Source organism: Mesocricetus auratus, unplaced genomic scaffold (genome assembly GCF_017639785.1).
Source record: "Mesocricetus auratus isolate SY011 unplaced genomic scaffold, BCM_Maur_2.0 Super-Scaffold_100676, whole genome shotgun sequence".
Classification (NCBI taxonomy): domain Eukaryota; kingdom Metazoa; phylum Chordata; class Mammalia; order Rodentia; family Cricetidae; genus Mesocricetus; species Mesocricetus auratus.
The window spans coordinates 34024519-34041765 of NW_024429266.1; the positions used below are offsets into that span (position 1 = coordinate 34024519).

The 17247-nt window shown below is 44.7% G+C and overlaps 1 protein-coding gene across 5 annotated transcripts in view; it reads right to left on the reverse strand.

The window, feature by feature from the left end:
* Positions 1–3255: 3255 nt before the first annotated feature.
* The window catches only part of Sec16b (SEC16 homolog B, endoplasmic reticulum export factor), a 41093-nt gene continuing 27101 nt past the window's right edge, over positions 3256–17247 (reverse strand). For 2 of the 5 annotated variants that reach the window (XM_013114350.3, XM_013114352.3), the window contains exons 16-26: positions 14828–14968; positions 13587–13700; positions 12754–12826; positions 11006–11317; positions 10166–10230; positions 7368–7520; positions 7106–7204; positions 6251–6362; positions 6042–6121; positions 4947–5045; positions 3256–4380 (exon numbers count right to left, since the gene is read on the reverse strand). In XM_013114350.3, the coding sequence (XP_012969804.2) occupies positions 4309–4380; positions 4947–5045; positions 6042–6121; positions 6251–6362; positions 7106–7204; positions 7368–7520; positions 10166–10230; positions 11006–11317; positions 12754–12826; positions 13587–13700; positions 14828–14968 (1320 nt within the window). In that variant the 3' untranslated portion in view covers positions 3256–4308. The remainder of the gene's footprint in view (positions 4381–4946; positions 5046–6041; positions 6122–6250; positions 6363–7105; positions 7205–7367; positions 7521–10165; positions 10231–11005; positions 11318–12753; positions 12827–13586; positions 13701–14827; positions 14969–17247) is intronic. The other 3 variants (XM_013114354.3, XM_013114353.3, XM_040738493.1) reach the window with 3 other exon arrangements.

A 17247-nucleotide genomic window follows, 5' to 3' on the forward strand; every position in this document is an offset into this window, starting at 1 on the left:
ATGCAGTAGAACGACCATGTTTTTGTTTCTTCATGTATGATAGCTGACCCTATAGGAGATAATGATGATATGTAACTTTTTATAAGAAAAGTGTGGTTTTATGTCTTGGCCTTATCATTCCAATTAAGATTTGCTAATCTGTTAATCATAATGTAAGCAGAAAAGAATTTTCATTCATCTTCCCATTGTGAAATTCTCTGTATTTAGATCCTGGATTTTATAATTCATGCTTAATGTATTAGACGTTGTTTAGCCCATAATTAAAACATGGTTACTTTAAAAAAAACTCAAGGCTTTCCCTGCAGTAGTCCACTTCCAGGATGCACCTATTAAAGGTCCTGCAATCTTCCAAAACAGCACCATCAGCTAGGGGCCAAGTGGTCAACCACAAGAACCTACAGGGGCATTTCATATTCAAAGCACAATGGAACCTAAATGGAAGCTATAGAATTCCCTTTAAGATTCTTTTTTAAATTGAATAGGCACTCTCTACAATGGGCAGAGGCCAGGACACATCTCAAAGTTACAAGCAGTTTTCACAGGTCAATAAAGTTGACTTAAACTGGTATTATCTTGATCCAAAGAAGTGCTATTACCTAGAAATGTGACTGTATAGAAAGGAAGGAAGTGTAGGAAGCAGGTTCTTCACTTAGTAAGATTGTGATGAAAACATTATAACATGCTATTAATCTTCATTCACAATAACTTCCAGTCTCATTAAGAAACCATTTCTGACTTCTGAATGAGTGATGACCAGGCATAAGTAAATCGTGAGCATGGGCGAGCATTGAGGGCATGCTTAGGGGCAAGCTCAGCCAAGCACCTACATTCTATTGCTATTACTTCCAGAATCGTGCAGCTGCTTAGGCAGTTTCCAGCTGAAGACAAAAGGCAGATGACAGAAAATGAGTTCCACAAGTCTCTCAGGGTGGAAGGGTTAGTAAAAGTTCTAAGAATGGTGAGAACTAAATCACATCGCTCTTGCTCTTTTCCAAGCAAAAGGGGTGTTTGCATATTCCCACTGGGTAGAAAACACTCTGATTTTGGTAATGTAGTTTGCTCCTCTTTTTTGGTTGCTCAGAGGAGAAGCCTTCTCCCTCCAAAATGAAGCATCTTGGAAAAATAAAATTCTAACAGAGGCTTTGATCCTGGACAGTCTGAAACCTGCTTGGAGTTGGAAGGGGAGCGTGTGCAGGTGACAAGAGGCATGAAGCTCCTTCACAGTTTCAGAGCCATGAATGAGGATTAGACAGAGGGATGGAATGGTGATATGTGATAAAGACACTTAAATGGAATTTAACGGTTTGTTCTCTTTCAAATTACTGAACATTAAGTTTAAATGTTTTCATATAAATATTAAATTATATGTATATAGCTGAATCGCACATTTACGTTTACCACTCAGTTTCACAAGGAAAATGTGGCTTTATTTTCCTTCACTGATTTATTCTCCCTCCAAGCTTGTGCTCCACTGAGGAACACAGGAAAACAAACTTGCCAATTAATACTGTGTCAAGCTTTTCCTTTTAAACTGTCTTTTGGCCATTTGTTCTGTCTAAAGATAGAACTCTATTTGTAGCCTCTCTCCTCAGATGGGGTATGCTGATAGGACAGAGGGTCTGTGACCCACACAGAGCTTCTCTGTGTCTTTCTCTGTGCCTGTCCAGACCTGTTCCTGTCTTCTGAACACCACTGGTCCTCTCTGGTCTTTTGGAAACTGCAATTATTTCCTTCTAGATTATTCCCTTCAAGAAGGAGGTCTGTCTCTCATTACGGATCTGGCCAAGCCAGTCTTGCAGGCCCCCCTGGGCTATGGAAGAGGGAAGGGTCTCTAATACCATGGCTTTCCCATTTCCACCTTACCCTCCAAGAAAGCATTTTCCTGTCACAGCTGTATTCTTTATCTTACCACAACTGGTTTCTACCATCTGACATTGTTAAATGACTGTGACCTTCAGCAACACAGTCACCACTACACATCCAAAGCTGATAAACAAGGAAGAACTTTGAGTGACCCCGGTTTGTCAGACCCTTCCTGAACCTAACTCTCCTGATCCATGAGCAGTGGATTTGTTTTAATCCAGAACATACAGACTGATGGATGCACTCTGACTGAGCCACAATGAAAACTTTCTGTCAGGAATTAGCGTAAGTGTCCTGAACCTCCCCCTTCTCTGGTGCATAAAACATCCAGTCAGTCCTCACAGGAAGAAGCATTCAAAGCTGTGTGTTCTTCAGCTGGGGACTTGAGGAAGCTCAGCTCTTGCTTGTTTTGTTGAGCACAGTTGACACTGGTTTCTTGGGAATGCCTGAGCATAGAGTAAGGACTTGAGCATGGATGTCTTGGCCTTCTCTTTGGTCTTCAGAGTCCTCCACTGAAGTGCTCTCTTTCCTTGGGTAGGACATTCCCAGTGTTGTTGCTCCCAGGGGAACTCTGCCTTTGGCTGAACAAGGTGGCAGAGTGGATACTGGGGAAACTGTCTTAATTAGACACATCTTGAGAACCTTTTTAAATTATTATTCCCACCAGACGTATGTATCAAAAAATGACACAAGAAATCTGCCAGAAAAAAGTCAAAGTCCCGTATTTTGCTTATTAGCTATACACTAATAATTTGAAGCACAAAGTTCTCAGCATGAACTGTCCACATTTCTAGAACCTTCATTCATTTAATTCTAGCACTTTCCCTATAAGGAAAGTATTATTATCATCACCATCATTGTATAAATGAGAAAAATGAAGCACAGGACAAAGAAGCAACCTCATTTACAGTTACAAAGTAAACTGTGCATGATCAGGGTTCAAGTCTAGACAGTTTGGTGCCTGGGATACTCACATACAACTTCTAGGGTGCTGCAGCCAGAGGTCAACATACCAACCCTAGGAAGCAGCAGTCTTAGGAAGAAAGGAAGACTGCACATAGTGAGGGTTTTCCAGGTACGAAATGCTTATATGTATATAGTTTCTAATTTCATCTAAGATGAAAAGAATAGGAAACAGAAAATGCCACATTCATCTAGCGAAGTGACTAGTTGGTTAGGGGAGCTTTTGTCTGTGTTTCTTAAATTGGAAAAAAATGATAGCATTAGAGTAGACCTAGAAGTTAAGAGGACCAGTCTTTGATTCTCCATTAACAAAGGGCTCTTTCTAGCTATTCACACCTGATCACACAATGGAACCATTATTAGAAAGACTTCAGGGAAGAGATCATCAATGTACTTTGTTCCTCTGCAGAAACCAGCCAGAGACAAGCATTTGCTATAAAATTATCTAGATTTAATCACTATCAACATCAGAACCATCGTACATTAAAGTACAAAACTTTTATGTACAATTACACATACAAAAAATGTTCTTTGTGAAGAGCAATTTTAAGCAAATCTGACAAACAGCAAGAATCATTTCTATTTGAGGTTTGAAAGGAAAAAATGGAAATTTCCAAGACATCTCCCTCCTCCCATCGGGCCCCAATGACCCACAGAACATCAATTTGCAAAGGCCTGAGGTAGGGAGGCAGGTATTAACAATATGAGACACTCATTCCTCCCCTCTTATGGAAAGGATGACGTTTTTAGGAAACGTTTTCCATTATTTATTATACTGATGTTCCATCCATCTGCATCATTAGGTTCAGTAGTTACCATGACAATATGATGCCTACAGCAATCTAACTTGATAGCCAGATGTCAGAATGTGAAAAAATAGGACCAGCTAAGAAAGTGAGAGAAATATAATTAGTCTGAACCACACAGAAAATGTGCTCAGAACCAGGACCAGGAGGAAAATTGCTGAAATGTCTTTGAAAAAGGAATCACTGAAGGGCAGCAATAATCAAATTCAATGTAAAAACTTTGCTAACAAGAGCCATAAACTGGTCTTTGAGCAAGTCTAAGGAAAGAGTCCAAGTTATTCTGGGATGTTTCTTCAAGTCCCTGCGGCATAGCCCAGCAGTGTCATTTTTGTTCTCACCATGGGATTCTCAGGGCCCTCATTTCCCTGAGGTTCTCAAGCTTCCACCTCAAGTGCTGCTGCCATGACATCTACTGAGGACATTGTCCCCTGTTCCTCTGTCTGATGAAATAATTACCATCACTCTAAAGCTAAGCTGAAAACTAGACCAAGATGTATCTAAGGAGATCCTGCCCTTTACCTCCAGGTACCCCTTGTACAATGGTTCACAGCAAGTGCCCGAATTTGATGAGGTGAGTGGACCACTAAGTGGAAAACGGCAGAAGAGCTGTGCTCCAGGAGATGAGCCAGGGGTAGGCAGGTGGCCCTCCTCATGAACCTGGGACAGATGGTCACCCTCAGCATGGTTGGGTTGGATAGCGGCGCTGGGCTAGGCGGTTTGGCCGGCTCAGGCTAGTAGTTGTGGAAAGCTGAAAAAGAAGAGACATGACACTAGAGATCAGTTCCAAGCATGGCTCCACTAGGAGACTAGTATGTTGAGTAAGGGCACCCACTTCAGCTGTAGGTGGCTTCCCAACACTGTGTTCTAATGGCCAGCCTTCACCTCTGAAGGATGGCGAAAGGAAGTTTGACTTCATAAAGAGCAAAGGCCAAAGAATGTATCTGCAGAGTCATCCTAGGTCACTGAGGAGCAGAGAGTATGGCTCTGGGAATCCCTTTACCCCAAGACAGGATAAGGCACCCACATCAAAACATCAGCACTGTTTCTGTCATATCTCAGGACCAATTACAGGTCAAGAGTGATGTTCAGAAGTGTGACATTCCTTGAGCACTTTGTAGGTACCATATTACATACTTATTCTATTTAATATAGCTACTGCTAGCTCCATTTTACTGATGTAGAAACAGTGGCTTAAGAAAGGTTCGATAATTGCCCAGGAACTCACATTCAGTGGGTGGGAAAGTGGAACTGTCTACCGCCTTCCTTAGTGTGTAACCTGGTCTCCTAACTCCTCCCCATAAGGATGGTCCTTACCTGAGGTACCTGAGATGGATTGTAGAGAGGAACAGCACCTTGCAAGGTAGGTGGAGGAGGCAGAGCACCTGGCTGGGAGTAGAACTCAGAAGAAACACCCTGTGGTTGCAAACAACAGAGAATCTGATCCATGGTTGCTTCCAGGGGAATCAGTGTTGACCAACAGAAGGATTGTAAAACTCAAGTGACCACAACCAATGTTAGGACCCGGGATGGCCATGTAAAGACAGATGCTCTTAGACCCAAAGGAAGTAGGAAGAAAAAGTCACAATAAAGTATATGGGATCATTAAAATCACTATCAAACTCTTCACAAGGCCTCAGATATGACAAGAGTACTCCAACCAGGCTTCAAGAAATAGAAATGTTTTCCTAGCAATAGTCATGAAATCCCTAGCTATATAGACAATTTGTGAAGAATTTATGATAGTCCCAACCAAGTGCACATGAGTGAACTCCACCTTCCACTAAGACAGGAAAAGAGGCCAGTCCCTGAACTCTGTCTAAGCTATACAGGCTAAAGTGTGACACTCCAAAACTGCCCATGATAAAGCCCCAGTTTCTCAGCATAAGACAGAATCCTTCAAGAAGCACATAGGTACCACACCCAACATGTGTGGTGTCCTCACAAAAGGAGGAGAGTTAACACAGACACATACAAAAGAAATACCCAATGAAGCCATAGGAGGAAATCAGCCAACTGCAAAACAAAGAGAAAACCCTCTGAAGAAACCAGATCAGTCAGCAGCACCTTGGCCATGCACTTCTGTCCCCCAGATTTGTGAGAAACTACCCTGCCACTATCTAGACCCTCCAGACTGAGGTAAATGTAGGCAGCTGAAGCAAAGTCATACAGAAGTTGGCTCCATATGCTGTGAAGTCATCCTTTACAGAGATGCTCCTCCAGGCTGCTGAAGACACTCAGTCCTCACACACAGTCATCCTTTACAGAGATGCTCCTCCAGGCTGCTGAAGACACTCAGTCCTCACACACAGTCATCCTTTACAGAGATGCTCCTCCAGGCTGCTGAAGACACTCAGTCCTCACACACAGGTGTCTTCTGGACTCCCAGGCTCCAACCCACAGCCTGCTCACCTGTGGCCCTAAGACGCTTCCAATCCTAGTGACTTCAGCTGTTCCACTGTTGTTTGAGGATCCAGGTAGATTGCTCCCACCTAGAAGACAAGGAATCAGAGCTGTTTCACACGCCCAGAACTAAGGAGTCCCCACACCCAAGAGAGTACCCCCCAGTCTCAGAGCACCAACAGCACTAGAGATGACCCAACAGAGGAGACTGACAGTACCTATGCCTCTTGAGAAGGTGCTGGCATCCAATGGAGATGGGGACTCGACTGAAGGCGTTGGTGAGAGGCCCAGGCCTGTGTGGCGAGGAGGTGATGGGCTGGAAGATTCCTGCTTGGTAGGAAAGATGACATCACTGCTCAGTAATTCACACCAACCTACATGTGTTCTGGTATCCACAGTGGTAATCTCCACGTAAGCAACTCCCCACAAATACGGTTTCCTTCTGTGAAGCTTCTGCTAAGAAGGCAGGCCAGCTTCCTGTTGCCGAACCTCTGAAGTAAAACTCTCCATCTTAGTTTTCTAATGTTTCTTCCTACTTTCTTTGTCTCTCTCTCCTCTCTCTTCTTCCTCCTCTCCTCTCTCTCCTCTCTCTCTCTCTCTCTCTCTCTCTCTCTCTCTCTCTCTCTCTCTCTCTCTCTCTCTCTCTATCTCTCTCTGTCTCTCTCTCTGTCTCTCTGTCTCTCTGTCTCTCTCTGTCTCTCTGTCTCTCTGTCTCTCTGTCTCTCTGTCTCTCTGTCTCTCTGTCTCTCTGTCTCTCTGTCTCTCTGTCTCTCTCTCTCTCTGGTGTGTGTGTTACTTTTTTTTTAATGAGGTCAAACTATGTAGCCCAAGCTGACCTAGAATTCACAACAATCCTACTGCCTCAGCATTCCAAATGCTGTGCTTATAGGCATGAGCCACCATGTCTGGGTTCCAAGGCCTGTCTCTCACTCTACTTTTGCCTTTAAAAACAGTTATTTCCTGTAGTCTCCTTTCTTTCAGCCCAAGGTAGAGTGTGATGCTGGGGCTTTGATGTGTTTGGAGTTCCTCTGGGGTTCACAGGGAGGGGCTACCAGTCCATCTGTGGGGGTTACCTCTGAGTCAGAGATATCTGAGGAGTCTTCATCTCCAGAGGGGGACACACTGTTGGCAGGCTTTGATCGAAACCAGCTGAACCAGCCAAATCCAGAGCTCTGAAGAGCAAGGGGGATTGTTAAGGCCAATAAACTTGTTTTTCTCACCAGCTGTGAGAGGGGCCAGCCAGGCATGAGATGGGAGCAGGGAGGGGCTCTGGACTCTGACCCACTGTTTGAAACAGGGATGAAAGGGAGGCACAGAAAAGAACAAGTCCCCCACCTTTGTGTTCTCTTTCCCATCCCCTGGCTTTCCTCTCTGCGAAGCATCTTGGTGAGATGGTTCGTCCGCCTCATCTGAAGATGCCTCTTCATCCTTCTTGGATGAAATGGTGGAATCCTCAGAAAACCTTCCAGTCCTGGGAGCCTGTGGTGCCTGAGATAAAACAAAACAATGGAGATTCACATGGTGCTTAACAGGTTGCCAAGCACATGTCCATGTGACCTCTCACTCCAAACCCAGGGCTAGCCTCAGGAGGTCCCTTCCTGCTGGGGAGAGAGGTAGGCTTACCCAGGAAAATACCTGGTCATGGGTGGGAGGACAAGCCAGGACCCCCCAGTCTCCATCTCCTCCCTAACATTGGGAGTCATACTCTCCAGAACTGGAAGCTACTGCTGGAGATGAAAAGGTTCCAGGAGCACCTCTGAGAGACCCTCAAACCCAAAGAATTTAGCAGCCAGTACGTCCAACCTCAGAGCTTATTTCCTAACAGGTTCTCCCAAAAATAACTGAACCCCAGAAGAGAGCCAAATACACCCACACCCTGCCCTTCCTACTAACTTTGCCTTATCGTGGTAAAATACGCATAGCCAACCATTTATAGCACAGTGGCATTAAGTACATGCACAGTGTTGTCCAGACATCAGCAGTACCCATCCCCAGCATTTCTCATCTTCCCGTCAGAAGCACTACCTTCCTACTCCCCATCTCTGTACTCTGGTCACCTTTGCCCCATTCTATTCTGTCTCGTTGAATTTGCCTACACTAGGTATCTCATATGAGTGTAATAATGTAACATATTGCTCTTTGGGTTCTATTTTCATTTTGTACTCTCAATAGAGCATAATTAATAAAAAAAACTTTGCAAAATACTACAGCAAAACACAGGAAAGCCTTCGTTTTCTATTTGTATGGGCGTAATGTCTTCAATGAACAGACGCTATTCTAAGTGCTTTCTGTGCCGTGATCCACTGAATCCCTACAACAGTACAATGAGAAATGTGCTGTTATTATCTCCTAGATTCAAATAGGAGAAAACCAACATGTTGCAAAGCCCAAAGACACACAGCTAGTAACATGCAGAGAAGGGACTCTAACCTGGCTTTCCTCCTACGAATCTCTTCTGATTCAGTAAGTCAAGACATAAGCAAGAGCCTGTATTCTAGGGTAGCCAAGATCTGTGTGGTATAAGAGTGAAATAAAGGAGGTGGGGGATGGGAAAAGTGCAGGAGAAAAGAAGGGGGATTGGAAAGGAGAAGGCAGAGAAGGAAGGGCCTGTTGTTAAGTCCCTTCTCTTGTACACGGACTGTCTCACAGGAATCTTTCTTCATTAATCCAAGTGTGTCCATGCACAACTCCCTCTACAGTGACACTTGTGCCCTGGTCACCTGGCTTATTTCCATGTTGCACTCTGATCTCTGCTCAAAGACTTCCTTAGAGACATAGTCCAGATTCATCTTCTCTGCCCATTGCATAGTGTTGTTCATCTCTACATACCCCCATAAGAGGGCAGAGCATCAGGCTGGCTGCATCTGGTCACTGATGCACACCCAGCCCCATCACAGTGCCTGGCATACTGTAAGAGTATGATACTTGGCAAGGAATGATTTTCACACAGTGGATCTTGTCATACCATTTCTGAGACTATATTTATGAATAATAGAAAAAATTATGAGGTGTTACATAACAATTAGGAAAAATATACCTGTTTTAACTATAGAAAAGCATGTGTGCATATATATTTATTAATACACATATATGTACACATATACAGAAGAAAACTAATGAAAGAACAAAGCATTTACTATGGAATTCTGAGCAGTATTTATTTGGTTCATCATTTTAATTTTTCTACAACAATAGTGTCCTATTTTTTCTATAAAAGAAAAGTAAAGTATAATTTTTTTAAAGATCCATAGCCCTGCCAGGCGATGGTAGCACACACCTTTAATCCCAGCACTTGGGAAGCAGAGGCAGGCAGATCTCTGTGAGTTCGAGACCAGCCTGGTCTATAAGAGCTAGTTCCAGGACAGCCTCCAAAGCCACAGAGAAACCCTACCTCCGAAAAAAAAATCCATAGCCCTGGGGCTGAGAGATTGCTCAGTGGTTAAGAGCTAGTCTGCCAAAAGATTTGCATTTGATTCCCAGCACCCACATGGTGGCTCACAATCATCCATAACTCCAGTTCCAGGAGATATGGTTCTTTCTTCTAGCCTCCGAGGGCACCAGGCACACACATGGTGCATAGACATACATGCAGGCAAAACACACATACACACAAAAATAAATAAATCTAAACTTTAAAAAAATGATCGGTAGACCTTTACTACTTAAGACAATCACATGATGTAATATTTGACCAATGTAAAGCTGTAGAACATCTTGTTTGGCATCAAAGTTGAGTGCTGTGCAGCCTGTCAGCAACTAGATAGGAAAAGACACAAGCAGCGCTCTCACCAGTACCCTAGAGACCTGACATAAACCAAGGTGAGTGTTAAAATAAGCACCCTCAACACGGAAGAAGATGCAGAAAAATGGATATCTATCCATAAGCCATCTCTGCTGCTCTGTCCCCCAAATGACACAGGTTGGCGAACAGGTGGAACTTAACATGAACAAGAACACAGCCTCCTTTCCAACTCCCAGGTTTCTGGTAGAAAGAAGCAAGGAATGACTTGCCCGGGTAGAAGAAAGAGTTCCCACTGCCAGAGGAGACTGTGTGTGTCGAGAAACCAGGGGCCAACAGCAAGAGGCAGCTGCATGGGAGCAGTCACCAGCAGTTCTCCGACTTGTCTGCTCACCTGAGGACTGGAAACTTCTAGACCATCAGGATCTTGTAGGGGTTCTTGAGGCGCTGTGTTCTCTCCTGAAGCACCAAAGAAAAATGAAGACAGGAGCCTCAATTTGTGCTCTTCCACCCATCTTGAAGAAAGGAAACGGGGACCCAGTGGCCTATGCGGCAAGAGTTTATACCACAAGCAGGTCACCGCAAATGCAAAATCTACTTGCTCAGTTCCACTCAATTCATGCCACCTCATGACACACTGGTCAACCCAACTCCAACTGGTTGTTCCTTAAGTGAGTAAGGAATTACAGCAGCATGGAACTAGGTTTCAGGCACTGTCCCCTACCTCCTTTCTATGTGGGTCTCCATCTTGGTCAAGACTTGATGTTAAAGGACTGAGATCTAATCCTTTGTCATCCCCAGAACCTGCCTCGAATCACTTAACACTCTTCCCCCACATGGAGCCTTCTTCTCCCAAGATCTGGTAGGCCTAAAGAATTGTGGAACCAGACTAGAAATATGGCCCCAGCCACGGGTCCTGTTAATAGGCTCTTGGATAGAGGATGACATCGGAAAACAGCCCCTTGACCACTATGCATGTGACACACGTGGCATTTTCGTCACGCTGCTTTGCAGCCTCCACATTTCAAACTACATATTCTAAGTAAAAAATAGAACAGTGACGCCCGTCCTGCTCTGCTTGTCCCAGTCGAGAGGTGTATGAAGAGAACACACTCCTTTGAGTAGGCCAAAGTGCATTTCCCGTGTTCCAAGCCCACTTCCTCCAGCAGGGTCCTGAGCCTCCCTCACTTGCTTCCCTACCACCAAGGCTCCACCCTCCACTGGCAGGTCTTACCAAGGGAAGGCTGTATCCACAGCGTTTCCTCCCCTGCCCTTCCTCCAGGAGACCCCCTAGCTGCCATGCCGCTGCTGCTGCCACCGCCACTGCTCACTGACACGTGGGTTGCAGGAACCGAGTAAAGAGGCACTGAGGTCCCCGTGTGACCCGAACCTTCTCTCTCTGAGCAAGCATCTCGATGCAGGGGAAAAGGCTGATGTGGGATGGGCTGGGTCAGGCCTGTCTGCTCAGGTGTTGGCCACGGGGCTGAGTTGAACCCAGGGTCTCCTGAGTAGCTTTGATATCCTGAAAGATCCCGGTAGGGAGTGTCTAAGGAAGAAGACAATGACAGTTACAGACAAATCACTTTTTTTTCATATTTTTGTATTTAACTTTTTACACATGTCACTCTTGGTTCCTTCTCCCTCCCCTCCTCCCCCAGCCCCCAATCCTCCCAACCTCTCCCCGCTCCGATCCCCAGGGAGGGCAAGGGCTTCCATGAGGGATTTTTCAGACAGACAAATCACTCTTAAACATTCCTGTTCTTATCCTCTCCAGAAAACAATCCCAGACTGGCTGCTCCATATGGCTTCCTAAAGACAGCAAGCGTTTAAACCACTGAGGAACAGTAACACCTCTCCCTGCTATCTTCAGGGTTAGACCACTGAGGAACAGTAACACCTCTCCCTGCTATCTTCAGGGTTAGACCACTGAGGAACAGTAACCCTCTCCCTGCTATCTTCAGGGTTATACCACTGAGGAACAGTAACACCTCTCCCTGCTATCTTCAGGGTTATGCCCACAGCTCTTGGATGATCTCTATCTAACCTTTCTCCTGTGGGCTGAGAGACCAGGAATGACATCCATTGAACTCTACATCTGTTAATATTTGGATGTTTATGCTCTCAGCTTTAAGGGGCCTCATTAGACTTTAAAAGTTTACAGCTAAAAAAAAGACACTCTAGAAATGATGGTTTTACTTATGAAGAATCAGGGTTTGTTTGCCCTGGAAGGGGCCTTGCTGATGTGATTGACTAAGATGTGGGTGTAGAAACGCCTAGCCCAAGGGCACAGGGATGTTGTGAGCTGCCAGCCTTCATGTTCCAAGGCTTCGAGAACATCGGCCTGTAGAAACATCCAGCCAGGCTCTCACAACGTCAAGAAACAGAAGCCAAAGCCTCCCTACATTCTGCCCATCCAGGAAGGAAGCACACAAGGCTAGGAGGCAAAAGACAAGGGCCCTTGTCTGAACTTGACCACCAGAGGGATGACTTCGGGAAACATATGGAGTTAATTTGGAATATAATTCCTGCTGACCGACACTTGCAGGCATTCTGAGGGAGGAATAAAGAGGCTGAGAAAACACTTTGAAACATATATGGCCAATTGATAGTTCAAAATCATCACACTTTCAATGCCTAAAACACTAATATAAAATACTAATAATGTTCCCTCTCTGACCTCAAGAAGTATATCTAGCTGGGATTAAGGTATTCGCATGTGTGAAACAATTAGCTAACAATAAAAAGCATGAAATAGTCAATTATTTGGAAACCTAGCCTGCAAAGCACGAACCCTCACGCTACAGGAATTCAAATGTGTCCAGGTCCATGAAACCAGCAAGGGTCAATCAAAAAAAAAAGGGGGGGGCCATTTAGATCAATGGGTCTAATTCCCAGAGAAAGATGACACCAAGGAAGGGGAGTGTGGGTGTGGCTGAAAATATTTTAGTAGTAGTATGGTAGTCAGATCTTTGCATTGAGTACCTGGTGTTCCTCTGGTTCCATAAATATCGGAATGAATAGAATCGGGATCGCTGTAGTCTCCTGTTTTATTTTGCTGTTTAAAACAAAGTAAAATCCTTTTAAACAGTATAAAGGAAAATGAGGCAGAAGTAGTAGGGAAAGGAAGTTAATAGGAAAGAACTCCATTGAGATTCCTGGTGCCCAGAGTCCTGCAGATGTGCCTCTGTTTCTCAGGTCTCCTGGCTCTGCTCAGAGCAGGCTGTGATGACTACAGTCTGTGTCACCATCCTCCCCAGACCAAGGGGCCAAAGGAAGGAACTAAACCGTGGGCCTCAGAGTGTGCTACCCAGGGAAGGTGAAAGGGCAGAGTACATTTAAAAATCCACTTTGTCCTGTCTTCAGAGCAGGGGAGAAGAAAGAAATAGGAGAGGCCCTGCTCCAATTACTCTTCTGATTATGGCCAGCAGGTTTTGCAATTGACAGAACAAAAAGGAAAGGCCCAGAAGTCTTTTAAGCAATTGCCCTACATTACATGAAAGTGACACAGGTCCACTGTGATCCATTGTTCCTAACAGAGATGGGGAAGCTTTGATGGCTGTGAAACATTCTCTGGGACCTCAGAGAAAGGGTGGCAAGAGTGGTTGGGAAGAGCGCCCCCCTGTGGCACTAGGCAAACACAGGAAAATGTTTGCACACAGCAAAAAAGCAGTGAACAGAATGCTCTGACTTCCAGCATCCGGGACACTGACCATGCCTTAGAAGCGATGGGAGATGCCCAGGGCGGGGAAGTGGGCACTTCTACGTCCAGTCTAAGTCTGAGAAACACCCAGTGACCGTGCTACCATCCCACTCACCTCCAATTCCTTGTGCCGCCTCCGCAGTTGCACTAGCCAATCTGGTTCCAGGTCCCTGTCGCCAGGGCGTCTTTCTAAAACCAGGGGATCTGACAGCTTCAGTTTCTCTGCAAGCTGAGCCGAGTTTCCAGGAGGGTCAGGGGTAGAAAATGAGAGAGGACAAGAAGAGAGGGAGATGGGGCACATGGAAAGACAATAAGAAGGAGGGAAAAGGAGTAGTCATTCACAAGTACATCACATTATAAAGAATTAACTGAAAATTACAAATTCAGTTGATCCCCTCCCAAAATTGCAGCATAAATAAATAAGCAACTCATTTTGGCACTAATTCCCCCAAATATAAGGGGAAAATAGTTCCATAGCTTTGTGGCTCTGCAAAGCTGCCTTCTCTGCAAGAAGCTTCTAGAATGGGAATGTGGAGAAACACCGGAATTTTGTTCATATTAATTCTGATTCTAGTCAGGGGTGGGGGGGAGGACTCAGATCTACATTGCTAACAACCTGTGTCTCTTTCTAATTCAAGATGTCATTATGTTCTGTGTCTGGAACTTCTAATCACCGATCCTGGGCCATCAACACTCTAACAGAAATGTTAGAGTATGGGGGTGGGGCGGGGGTTGGCTGGGGCTCTGCAGCACAGATTTTCCAGGTTGCAGAGTCCAGCAGCTGGGCCTCCTGTGAAGCAGCGTACAAACTGAAGCACACACTGCCTTTTACTCTCTGGCTAATGGAGTCTTTTTCTTCAGTTAATTGGAACAACTATTTGCCTGATTGTTGTTTTCTTCCCAAGGAACTAAGGGTTGGTATGTTTTTGTTTTCTTTTTTAAATGTGTCCCACACGTGATAAAATATTCTATGCATTTAAAAGTATTTTAATAAGGATCATTTCCCGTTTTAATCACTAAAATCTATTTTCAAAGGCCCGCTTTTGTAATTAGAACGGCTCACCACAGCTTGCAGTTTAACTGTACCAGGAAAACAGAAGCATGAAACTTCTCAAGCAAAACAACGCCTGCCTTCCAGGCCCCCAACCCCACTGCCCCCGGCCCAGCCAGTTGTTCTTTGTGCAAGCAGGCCTCTGCTTATCACACTGGGGCATGCATACATGGTCAAAGACAGCTGTGGGCTCCAATTTTGCAGAGCGTTCAAAGAAGATGAAATGTGGAGTCTAAGCCTCTCTACAATGGCTTCTCTGAACACTGAAGATAAAACACCTACAGAGACCCCTTTGAGACGCTCACCTTGATGAGCTCCGCTAATAGCACAGGGTGACTGCTCCCTCCCTGGCTCAGGACAGCCTCACCAATGGCTTCACAGTAATGCAAGGCCTGGGATGCCAGGCCATAATCTGCCAGACGGGAAGCATAAAGGAGCTTATACACCTGTGAAGAGGAATGGGGCCAGTGATGAGTCCATCCAGGCAGGAGAGGGAGAGAGAGGAATTTAGATAAGACTTCTTGGAAGTCAGCTGACTGCCAGCTTCCACTCACTCTGGCATCCAAATAGCAAGGGCCCTGTGCCATTTGGGGCAATTTATCTGTGCATGGGCACAACTCCAAATCCATCCTACGTACAGTTCCTGCATTATGGAGAAAAGGATGGGAGTAGGGGGTCATATCAACTCATCTTCCCAGGCTCCGTTGGAAAGGCAAACCAGTTTATCCCACAGACCACATCACAGGGAGCCTGGGCATGTGAAGGCAGCCCCAGGCACAAGGGCCCACATGAAGATACAAAATGAGACCCTTTGCAAAGGGTGTGAGATCCGGAGAAAGGACAGGCGAATGCAGGCGTGGGGAGGGACTTTCATAGAAGGAGCTATCTGATGAGATGAAGTGTAATGGCTCTGGTGTCAAAGAAAACCAATCCAATCCGGCTCACAATAGGTGTGGGATGTTTGGGCTAGTTCCAAACATCCCACACCATGACTTAGTTTCCCCCACTATAGCATGGACAATACAACTATTCCATTGGAAGCTCTAAAGATAAAATGAGATGATTCACACAGAGAACTCAGCACAAAGGGTATGCACAAATGAGTTGGTAACACACAACCAAACCCTCTGAGCCTCGGTCACCTCTTTCACAAAAGGAGAAACCCCATAGAATTAGAAGTAATATTCAAGAAACATAGTAGTACATTGCTCAGTATGTGAAACAGCCAATAAAAATAGCTGTGCTATGACTATCCACCCAGAACAGTGCCAACATAGCATGTGGGTGGGATGAACAAAGAAGGAAAAGAAACCAAAGCAACCCTGCAGGCGCTATGTAGACGAGCAGTTAGGCAAGGGAGAACTCTCAAAGAAGAGAGATTAAATGGGTTACTTATTTAGAATACAGTTATTCATTCCCAAGGTTGTGTGTGTTCCGTGTTGTGTGTGTGTGTGTGTCGTTATTATAGCTGTGTGCATTCTCAACCCCAGGCACTGAAGAACATCCAGTCATTAGAAAAGGTCTCAAGTGTTGGGAGATATATGATTACACCATGTAAAGATGTGTAACTGTGATTGGTTTAATAAAAAGCTAAATGGCCAATGGCCAGGCAGGGAGAACAGGTGAGGCTTCCAGACAAAGAGAGGAACTGGGAATGAACCTAGGACAGGCAGAATGAGTCGGAGGTACAAAATGAAAAGTCACGATGGAGAATGTAGATTTGAAAATATGGATTAATTTTAGATCTATGAGCCAGTTGGGAGCAAGCCTAACCTATAGGCTGAGCTTTCATAATTAATAAGATGTCTCCATGTCATATTTGGGAGCCGGCTGGTGGGCAGAGAAAGACTCATTAAATATGGCGCCCAAAATGGAGCATTTATTTCTTCATAGAACCTGAGAAAGCTTGAAATGAGAAGTTCCAAACACTCAAACATGGAACCAGACACAGCTTCCTAGTCCCACAGTCTCTCAGGCGGGCCACAGCATACAGAGACATGGCTGCCAGCTGTTGCCTACAGGCTGGAACCAGGCACCAGTGCCATGTGCTAAGCTGAGTCTGTGCAGTGACTGACATGGCAGTTTAAGATTTGTCTCACATGGTCAGAGAATGCTGCAGGCACTTAGTAAAACCAGGTCTAGACACAGAAAACCTCTAAAAAGGTACAGTATGTTTTAAAATGTACTTAGATACTAAAGAAAGAAATGGGTATAGATAGTCATTAAAATAATAAAATGAAGTTTTTAAAGAAAAAATAAAGTAATATAAAGAAAATAAGCCACATGAAGATGGGAAATACACATTGAGTCTGGATCCTATATGGTGCTTTGTTGACTCTAAATTTGATAAATGCTAATGTACAAAACCAATAGCTGATGACAGACATCTGATTGTGGAAACTGCTAAACTAAGCCAACCTGTATATTCTAAGAATGTCGTCAAAATGGAAGTCAAAAAATATGTTGCATAGTAGGAGAGATTATACCTTTGTTTCCACAGGAAATAAAAAGTTATGGTTCTCTTCAAAATTAATGGAAAACACACTGAGATCTTGGCTACAGACATAAAAAAAGAAACCAAGAAGCCGGGCATTGGTGGAGCATGCCTTTAATCCCAGCACTCGGGAGGCAGAGGCAGGCAGATCTCTGTGAGTTCGAGGCCAGCCTGGTCTACAGATCAAGTTCCAGGACAGCCTCCAAAACAATACAGAGAAAGAGTGTCTTG